This window comes from Juglans microcarpa x Juglans regia, chromosome 4S (genome assembly GCF_004785595.1).
Source record: "Juglans microcarpa x Juglans regia isolate MS1-56 chromosome 4S, Jm3101_v1.0, whole genome shotgun sequence".
Lineage (NCBI taxonomy): Eukaryota > Viridiplantae > Streptophyta > Magnoliopsida > Fagales > Juglandaceae > Juglans > Juglans microcarpa x Juglans regia.
The window spans coordinates 22774172-22784808 of NC_054601.1; the positions used below are offsets into that span (position 1 = coordinate 22774172).

Below are 10637 nucleotides of genomic sequence, written 5' to 3' on the forward strand. Positions count from 1 at the left end.
CTATTTCCTTCCTGTCAGAATGATTGGAATTTGTGGTTTCACAACGGTTTGTTCTAAGATTCTAGACGTTTGCTAATTCTATTCACAAAAAAATAGTAGCTTCGTAATTTTTTGTGAAATGGCTATTTGCTAATTTGAATCTTGGATGAGATATAAGGTTTCTCATCCTTATATCTGAAACAGATCGGACCAGTTATCCTTATAGACTAGACATGAACGTTAGCTATCGGTCCAAATTCAATTCATATGAGTTAGGAACATTTTTTTTCTCTCTTTTCTTTATTTAGAAGATAAATTAATAAAAAAAATTACCTAAATGAGTAAAATTTAAATTAAGTGAGTTCTTTAATGTGAATTATGTAACTAATTCATTAAAATAACTTAGGTATCTTACAAAAAATTTACTTAATTATTTTAATTAGGTGTAGATACTAGAGTATGTATATTTGCATATAATATTATGGATTTATGATTTATCATGATTCATACAATATATTAGTTAATTGATAGTATATTAATAATTAAATATCTGACATTTTATATTGTGTTAGATGAAAATTATATAATTTACTTATATAACTATTATAAGAAATAAGAAATAATATATATATATAATTGTCAACTCTCAAATCGGTCTAGTCTGAGGTGAAAAAAATTCATCTTGGAACTAGATCGATTGCCCCATTCTGGTCCGGTCCGGACCGAAAATTTTATACTCCTAATACACGTGTAAAAACATATCACTGATTATAAATACATGTACTTGTACACAGAAATATATAGAATACATATTTCCTTTTTCTTTATCTCTTCTTACTTCTCTCCGTGTATCGCTTACCACCATCATTGCTTTCTTTATTTCTTGATTTCCTGCATATTGCTAATGTAGGAAATCAGATTTTATCATGGTATCAGATAGGTTCCTTTCGATTCTAGTCCAAAAGGTTTATATCTCTGAAAAATTTCACGAGAGACAATTTTCATACATGAGAGAGATCCATGTTGATGGCTATTAAGTATTAACGCCAAAATTAAAACAACCTTCATGAATGGAAGCTTGCCCAAATCTGTTGAAGATGATCCTTATTTCTTTGAATATGATGCAACGACATGGTAACTTCTTAGCTTGTAAATTCAAATATCTTCAATGACTTTGTTCATGGAAAATGCCACTGATATATAGAAAGAATTAAGTATTGATTTTGCTCAAAGTAATTGTCCTGGAATTTTTCGAATGAGGAAAGATCTTTCGGCTTGGATTTTGTTACAAATCATCCTATACCACACACTATACATGTTTTTTTTTAATTTTTTTATTCCTACTAAACTAATTGAGTTCTTTTACTCAATATCCATATATCACATACTTGCTAATTAAAAAAAATTAATAAAGTAAAAAATTATGTATGATGTATAGTGTAAGAATGATGAGTATAATTATTCTTATAACGATGGCTATTACTAAAGACGATCCATCTAATACTTTATACTCTTGTATGTTACTAACAACAAGAAAGAAAAAAAGCATAATCCTTGTACTACTAATAATAATAATAATAATAATAAAAGAATATTTCGATGTAAACCACAGTGAAAATGTAATTCAAGTTCGAAATCAATATCCAAAATTGAAGTAGTAGCTTGATTTGAGCCTGACATGTATGGATTTGAGAACTTTGGAATAGAGAGAATCAATGGTGAAATTTGGTTGATTGACAGCACAAGGGGAAATTAATACAAGGTACTGCTACAGGAATCGATAATTCAACCGATAAGTGTAAATGTACTTTTTTGTTTTAAATTTTTTTTCTTTAATCATTTTTTATATATATTTATATATTTTTAAAAAATAGAAAAAAAATACTAATTCATTAATATTTACCTTCTTAATCATTAACTAAAAAAAGAAAAAATTAAAAAAAAAAGAAAAAATTCAATCGGTGACTTTCATAGATTCAACTAGTATTTTCCAAAATTTTATATATTGATGTGGTTTAATATAATTAATTATATTGTAAAGTTTTTTTTTTATTCAATAATCGATCTAATGTATTACATTAAATCATGCAGTGTAAAATTTATACAAAATTTGTGTGCAGATCTAAGAGCACTCTCAATAGATTCTTCATCTTATCATTTAAAATACATCACCAAAATTCATTTTTTCTATTTTACATATTGATTTTTACAATATACTATACATCAACTTATCTATTTTTTCTTCATATCATTTAAATATTATACTTTTTAATATTTTTTTTATTCATTTTCAAATATTTTCTCTAACTGTCAATAATATCTTCAAATATTTTGATATTTACAATATCTCTCCATATACAATGTCATATAATTATGTTCTATTTTAAATTAATCTAAATCTATAAACTAAACCAAAATATAAATTAATTCAAAAAATTAAAAGAAGATATTATATAATGAAAAGAAGAGATTAATTCAGCTTTAAATTTTGTCTTTGCCACCCAACAAAAAAGAAAATGTGGGAATGAGAGAGAGGATCTGAAATAAAAATAAATGACTTTTGAAGAAATGAGAAAAATCAAACAGCAAAAGAGAGAAACTAATTTAAAATGTTTACAAGGACGAATAGTTCCTTCCACATCTAACATGTTACTGTAGCAGAATGTAAAATGAAGGATGAAATACGAGATCCATTGAGAGTGCTCTAATATCTTTCTTTGAAAAAGCTAAAACGTGGACAAAACTTTTTATATGGATATGTTCTTAATGCCGAGGCAATAAGCTTATTTATCTGAAAGCAACTCGTTAATGCATATTGATTTTAATTTTGATTTTAATTTTCTTTTATTCATGGATTTGGCACGAGGGTTGTGCTCTTGCGGTTAAAGAATACTGATATATAACGTTGTTGTAACGGTTGTGTTTGGTGCAGAAGCTAAAGGCCAAAGGCCGAAGTGGCGTTTGTCGTGTTGAGTCAGGCTTTATATCCATCTTTGCTCTCCTCTCACGTTCTTCTTCTTCTTCTTCTTCTTCTTCATCCCTCTGTTTCCAGATTTTGGATCAGAAAAAGGTTTGAGAGATGCTTCAGCTATACTCTGTTTCTGGACTAGCCTTTAAATTTCCCATCGTATGAACAACGTTTTTTTTTTTGTCGACTCCATGATCCCATGATGTGATATTAGATAATAGGTTCACAAGTAAAATTTAATAAATAATTTTCAATTACTTAATGCCACGTTATATGATAATGAAAGAATGATGAAAGTTAGAATGATAAGTAGCATTACTCATTTTGTAAGTTTTCTCTTGAATTTTAAATTTTATAATTTTCAGCATATTAATAATTAATACGTAGAAAAATAAGTTTGTTATAAATTTTTTTAAATACAATTAGCATTTTTCATATAAGATATATTTAGATATTTAAAGAATACAATCCACGATTTGATTTTGCTCCTTAAAAACACTCTATATACTTATAATATTTGTTAGACGTTCCTTTTTGATACATGAAAATCTATTTTACACAGTTGCTGATTAATGTAACGATACTATTTTAAATAGATGAAGGTTATTTTTAATAAAAATTAAACTATTATATTAATTAATTATAAACTGAGGGTAAAATAATGGCTCTTTTATTAAAGAGTAATACTACACCTACCGAAGATTTGTCCCGAAATGCGGATTTCATCTTTTTATTTTTTATTTTTTATGTATTTTTTTAATCATCATAAATATTTATAAAAAAAAAATTCATAATATTATTAAAAAATACTTTTTTAATTACTAAATAATAAAAAAATAAGTTTCAGGACATACTTTCGAGACCTTTAACATTTCTGTTTATTAAAATATATATTTAAAAGTCGGTGGCCAAGTGCCAAAGGCCCAAAATAAGTATGGAAGCCTTTGTCGTTACAGGTAATTTATTTGCTTTTCTGAGGGTAATTGGGTCATTTAAAGGCTTTTACTGGGACCCCGGATCACTATAAATACCCGACCACTACCGGAAGCTTTAACTATGATTAAGAGAGCAAGAAACAAAGTGCTCGAAGCAAAGCAGAGGTGGTCGTGACTGAGTTTAAGATTGTTTCTTTTGTTCGATTCGAATTGTCATTTTTTCTCAATTACTTTTGAGTATTTTGTGTTGTTGTTGTGAATTCAATTGGTGGGGGTTAGAGATTTTAGCTCCGTTTGACTGCCGAGAAAATGTGACCAAAGATACGAGTATAAGGTTCAAGCTGGGATTTCTTTGTTTTCAATCCTGTTGAAAGGGAAACAAAAACCTCTCCTGAGCTGAGATAATAAGTCTAGTTGGCTTTATTTATTCGTAGTTTTCGTCTTCATAGGAAGTTTGTGATTTTCTTTCATTTTTCTTCCGTTTTCTCAGCTACCAACAAGTTAGTAAAGAGAGTTTTTTTTTTTTTTTTGTCGGAAGTTAAAAGCTCCTAGCTGTTCTATTGATTCTTTTGTTTCTGATATGTCAGTTTCACATATAAATTGGATTTCATTTCGAAAATTTTCCAAGTCCAATTGAGTTCCACGTAGTTTGCATGCAATATGCAAGTATATGAATTCGGAACCTTTTTCTTTTTGTTTTCATTTCTCTGATTAGTCAATGGTCTATGTTAGTATTTTTTTAATAATATTTATTTCTTACTGTTGCTCGCCTTTACTTAATTTGAAATTTTGTACATGGCAGATGGCTTGAATCTCCGATCGAGATTTCCATGCCCCAGTCCAAACTGGTTTCATTTGAATGTTAATTTTATTGTAATTTTTATTATATTATTGTGTATTTCATCAACAATCTTCTACTTAATAAATATTTCCAAAATTATACATAAGTATATATATACATACATACATACATACATGCACGAGAGAAATATATATTATGAATATGAACTTCTAAATCAAATCATGGGAGCTAATTTTGAGTTATGTACTTGAATCTTATTGTGAATTGTAAGTTTTATGACATCATGTGGTTGCTGAAAGGTGGTATTTATTAGGTTAGAATTGAGAGGATGGAGTTGGAGCAAGAATTCGAGTGGAATGAAGCGCAAAACATTGAGATAAGTGTGGACCTTGTAGCAGCAGCCAAACGGCACCTTCAGTTCCTTGCCATTGTTGATAGGAATCGTTACCTCTATGATGGCCCTGCCCTTGAGAGGGCCATCTACAGGTAAAGCATCTGACAATCATTTTTTTCTTTTTTTGCATATTGTTGCTTGTTTCCATACCATATCATCATGTGTAAGTATGCATGAATCTCAGATTCTGCTGTTACTATTTTCTCAGGACAAAAGGAGATCTAGTTTGTGAGCTTTAGTATGTAAAGGATTATGAATTCCTCCTATCCCATGGTTTTTGCATGATATTTTCTTATGATTCATGCAATCTATGCTCAGTACCGACTCCCTAAACTTTTTAGCACATGCATTTAGAAATAGAAGTTTTGAATTATGATTATGTTGCAGGTATAATGCTTGTTGGCTTCCCTTGCTTGCCAAACATTCCGAGTCCCAGATTTCTGAGGGCCCTTTGGTTGTTCCTCTCGATTGTGAATGGGTTTGGCATTGTCACAGGCTTAATCCAGTAGGCTTCTGAACTAAGGAAAAAAAAAAAAAAATTAATTTCCTATTTATATTCAATTTCTCTTTGCTCAATCAAGTTGGGTTTCTAAGATCTTTTTCTTTTCTTTCCTTTTGTTCTTATGGTTTTGTTATTCAGGTACAATACAAATCTGACTGTGAGAAACTTTATGGAAGAATCCTAGACAGCTCTAATGTTTTGTCTTCTGTTCAAGGCACTTGTCAGAGGCAAACTGAAGAAATATGGAATACACTGTATCCAGAAGAGCCCTACAACTTCAACCTAACTAGAGGATTCTCAGAACATATCTCTGAGACACTTCCTGGCATTGAAAAATACACTCAATATGATCTGGTTTCAGCAGCTAAAAGACAGAGTCCTTTCTTTTACCAGGTAATGGTTATAAATAACATTATACTGTACTTTTGGAAGTGTAGTCAATATATTTGGCCGAATTACTTAAAAAATGAGAAATATCTTCCATTTCTGGTGGCTGATTCTTGGATTTAACATGTCAAGTGTATAAGCATTATCAGTTTATGACAGGCCAATTTGATGCCTTACTTTTGAGAGACCTCTCAATTAAATAGTTTCATAATGTTGGTATTAGAAGGAACACTCATTTCTGATACCCCTCACAATGCAAGTTGAATGGTCAACTGATATATTTTGCTTTTGGGCCATCTTTGGTTGTTATTAAAACTCAAATTAATATTTTGCACATTGTTAACCACTGCTTCAACGATGCATGCAGGAACTCCCACATGCATTACACGATGTTTCTGAGGTTTTTCAAAGTTTTTAATCATCTCTTTCATGGCAGGTATCCAGACCCCATATGAACAATGATCACTTTCTTGAAGGATCTGTGGCTAGATATAAAGGCTTTTTGCATCTAATTAAAAGAAATAAGGAGAAGTTCATACGACGTTTTTGTGTTCCTACATACGATATTGACCTCATCTGGCACACTCACCAGTTGCACCCTGTTGATTATTGTAAAGATCTCAGTGAAGTGCTTGGAAAGGTTCTGGAGCATGATGATATGGACTCGGACAGAACTAAAGGGAAGAAGCTGGATGTTGGGTTTTCTGGAACTACCAAGCAGTGGGAAGAGACATTTGGTAGAAGGTATTGGAGAGCTGGGGCAATGTATAGGGGCAGTGCCCCATCTCCTCTCACAACCACTACTTGCTTATCCGACATGACTGGCAAGGAGGTTGTTGCATCAGACGAGTTTCAGAAAATAATTCAGCTCCCACAGCTGGAGGTTGTGGAGGTAGTCTCCCATCACCTCTTTCATGTCCTTGACTCTCTGTTTCTTCTCTCTCTTGGACCTTAGCATGTTACTGGACAGAACTCATAACTGAAGCCATCTCAGGGCCATGAACTCATAACTCCACCTTGTGCTTTGACCATTGGACCTTAGCATGTTACTTATCATTGTATTTTTAAAAATAACTCCGTTCACAGTACTTTGCAGCTTGTCTATATTTTCAATACTATTGATTCATTATGCATACTTAACTGCTATGGCATCCGTGTATTAAGCAGGTGCATATGCAATCTGAGCCACTATCGTGGAAACAGTTCTCATTTTTCCCATGTTTTTCGTTTTTTATTCCTAAATCCTTTTTCAGGTGCTTTTGGAGTTTGTTGGAGTTAAAAACTTACCAGAAGGGCACAAAGGAAGTCTCTTCGTCTCATTTAGTAAGAAACAACCTGACACAATCTTTAAAGCGAATCGGAACCTGAGTATTTTGTCTGAGTCCGGAGAGAAACAGGTCGCTTCTTTTCAATGTGAACCGACAGGAGAACTACTCTTCGAACTCAAGTCCCATTCAACTTCCAACTTACCGCTAAAAAGGGCTCCAAAAGTATTGGGTTCTACTTCACTCTTTCTGCAAGACTTTCTGGCCCCCGTCTCTGAACTTTCAGTTGAAAAATGGTTGGAGTTGGTGCCAAGTTCTAGCAGTGTGATCTCAAAACCAATTGGCCTTCGAGTTGCTGTCTCTTTCACTGTTCCATCTCCAGCACCACATATGCTTCGCATGATTTGTTCTCAACTGTTTCCAAAAAGTTCTTGTTTCTTCCCCCTTCCCGGAAAGGTTCGACATGCCAAGAGCATGGTGCATATCATTGATGAAACTGGTGAAGAGCTGCTCAGCCTCCAAATGAGGTACATTTCCGTCCACAATTACTCGTTGAAAATGGGTTATCACTACCTTCCATATCTTCATATGTGGTCTGATAGCTCATCATTTATGTGAAGCACACACGAATGTTTGCAAGACTGTATGCTTATGATATATGAAAGAAAAATTATTAGGTATTCCCAGAGTATGAATGATGTGGTCCTTGTCCTATGACAATATTTCATGCCATTGAGTTCATGGTTGTGCATGCGTTAGTCAAGCGACATTGTAATTTGCACGGGCAAGCTTGAATGGGTGATTTTATTATTCTTTGGCTTCCTATCAATAACCCTTAAGCCAGCACACATGCACAGACATTTTGAAACCCATAAAGATGGAGGCATTCTATCTGAAAGGAAACGAGTAATCTGGATTAATTTACTCGAAACAGAGTTCTACATATTCTCGACTAATTATATATTACATTTACATCATTGTAACTTGCTATTGCTATTTTGTGACCCTTTGAAGTTGAGGGAATTGACACACTAGTATATATTTTTTCTGTAGAATTCTCAGTTATAATTAGTATATATTTTCAACAGAGAATGCTTCTCATCTATGATTCACCGATAGTTTTAGATGCCATAAAATATTCTGAATATTATGATCTTGCTGGTTTGTATTCTACTTCAGGGACTCGAGGAAGGACAAGGAAAAAGAAAATTGCATCCTTAGTAAGGAGGTAATTGGTATCATGGCTTCTGGCGAAACACGCACTCTTGCTGACTTCGCTGGGACTGGGTGGTTTTTGATGGATTCGCATTGGTCCCTTCATTTTAGAAAAAATTCTGGCCATGATGGCCATCTCTTTGAGCTTTCTGGCAATAGAATGGTATGCATTAGTTCTGATTTCTCATAATCTTATCATTCTTGATCTTTTAGGACTTTTACCAAGTTTACTTCTTTTTGGTAGAATGGCTTTTCATATTGCCAGAACACCTTGAATGAGATTGCATTAACTTTCAGGTAGTGAGTCACAGTGCTGTCAATCTGTACATTTTTTTTTTTTTTTTTTCGTCGAAACTACTAAATGGAGCAGTTTTGATGCTGGTCTAGTGCTCACTATAAGAGACTAACAGGACAGGGCCAGAAACACAACCTTTGTGCATTTAAATAGAAGTTAGTGTCATGTATTAAATGGGCAATTTGTTTTCTTGATCCTGCACTGGGTTTGCATGCAGATCCTATATCTGCATTGTTCTTTTTGGTGTAGGCAATACTCTGATACGTTGCAGGAATATCAGCATTTTCCATCAACTTTTATTTTTAGCTAGATGTAAAGGCTTGTGCTGCTGTATCATACACATTTTGCTGAGTTTCTCTAGCATTATGCATAGCGCTTACCATGTGTTTGATACTATTGCCTGAAGGGTAGGTATTGAAGTGCTTTTCTGAGTTTAAGATGATTATCCGAAGGGACTTGTTTATTTTATCTGTTTTTCTTTTCTTTCCTCTGTTGCTACAGGTAAAATTTTTCCCTGGAAGAAAGCTGGGGTATGAGCCCAATCATTGTGAGAAGCATAGAAGTGAGAAGGACTTTATGACGGCAGTTGAATTCTCTATGGAAGACCCATATGGCAAGGAAGTGGCACTGCTCGACTTGAAATCTGGAATTTTCAATGTAAGATGGTGACAAGTGCCAAGTTTGTTGTAATGTGTCTGATGTGCTGCCTTTTATTTATTGATTTTCACTTACTAAATTGAATAGGTAAAGGAAGAATGGATGGTGGTGCCTGGAATTACAGCTGCATTTATACTTGCTGATGTTTTTAAGAAGGGGGGATATGATGGATTCGCTGTGAATTTAAAAAACTTGGAGATGGAAAGTCTAGGTGAAGAAGTCAATGTGGATATCAATGCTGCAATATCTGAGAATGTCAATTTGTCTGGTGGAGGTTGCGGTGGAAAGTGTGGTAGTAGCTGTGGAAATGTCTTGAAAATATTCGAAAATGGCAATTTGTCTGGTGGAAAGTGTGGTAGTAGCTGTGGAAATGCCTTAAAGAGTGGTGGCTGTGGTGGTAGTGGATGTAGAAACATGGTTAAGAGCGGCGGGTGTGGGAACATGGTGACGAGCGGAGGCTGTGGTGGGTGTGGCGGTAGCTTTGAAAACATATTGAAGAGTGGTGGTAGCTGTGGTGGGTGTGGCACTAAATCTGATCACTCCTGCGCTGAAGAACATTCAAAGGAAGCAACCTTCTACTCTAGCAAGGCAGTAGCCGTTTGATGTTTATATCATGTATCAGGGGAAGATCAGCAACAAGTTCAATCTAAATAAAGTTCCTATCTGCCTATAACTTGTTATGCAGTGTCTGTTGCACCAAGTACAGGTAGGAGCTAGCAATATTATGAGATTGTCTTATGAATAATGTATCTGGTGAATAAATAGCTTGATCTTCATGATAATCATTAAATCCTTGGTTTGATCCTCCAAACACATTTCTTTTTCTAGTATATGCCAAGCCAAACAACATTTCCCTGCCCCTACATGGTCAAGAAAAGCTTAAAAACTTAGAATCGGATTCCAAATGGACAACAAAAGAAATTGAGGAGACCCAAAAATTAAAATCTACCATGCTGTGAATGAACCAAATCGAGAGAGAGAGAGAGAGAGAGATTTATTTTGCTTACAGTAGTAATGAAAGTGGAGCACGAAAAATGTTATTTATTTTTATTTTAATCATATATAATCCTTCAATTTCTTAACGTGACATCAAATGATTGAAAGATGAGTTAAAAATAATAATAAAATTTTTAATCATTGAATGACATATCGTAAGATGATAAAATAATATAGTTAAAATGATGATAAATAACGTTTATCTTGTCATAATTAAATGCCATGACATTACATGATTTATT

At 33.3% G+C, this 10637-nt stretch overlaps 1 protein-coding gene across 3 annotated transcripts; it reads left to right on the forward strand.

Annotated features, from left to right (window-relative positions):
• The first annotated feature begins 3997 nt into the window (after positions 1-3997).
• On the forward strand, positions 3998-10203 carry LOC121263614 (glycine-rich domain-containing protein 1-like). Of its 3 annotated transcripts, none has more exons than XM_041166596.1 (10): positions 3998-4047; positions 5003-5170; positions 5466-5583; positions 5719-5973; positions 6404-6859; positions 7221-7759; positions 8412-8610; positions 9244-9399; positions 9487-10048; positions 10140-10203. In XM_041166596.1, exons 1-9 carry the CDS (start codon positions 4004-4006, stop codon positions 10000-10002), a joined length of 2451 nt encoding a protein of 816 aa, XP_041022530.1. In that variant the 5' UTR covers positions 3998-4003; the 3' UTR covers positions 10003-10048; positions 10140-10203. The 3 variants fall into 3 exon arrangements, 2 of the variants coding, with proteins under 2 accessions (XP_041022530.1, XP_041022531.1); XM_041166597.1 differs by lacking the exon at positions 10140-10203 and having other exon boundaries at positions 9487-9691; positions 9751-9883; XR_005940302.1 differs by lacking the exons at positions 9487-10048; positions 10140-10203 and having other exon boundaries at positions 8412-8730; positions 8920-9308.
• Positions 10204-10637: the final 434 nt, after the last annotated feature.

Bases quoted from the DNA above. Each gene is read 5' to 3' on its own strand.
- LOC121263614 (XM_041166596.1), top strand. From the start codon at position 4,004: ATGATTAAGAGAGCAAGAAACAAAGTGCTCGAAGCAAAGCAGAG. The intron at 5,974-6,403 runs GTAATGGTTATA...CTTTCATGGCAG, and splicing joins AGAGTCCTTTCTTTTACCAG to GTATCCAGACCCCATATGAA. The intron at 7,760-8,411 runs GTACATTTCCGT...ATTCTACTTCAG, and splicing joins CTGCTCAGCCTCCAAATGAG to GGACTCGAGGAAGGACAAGG.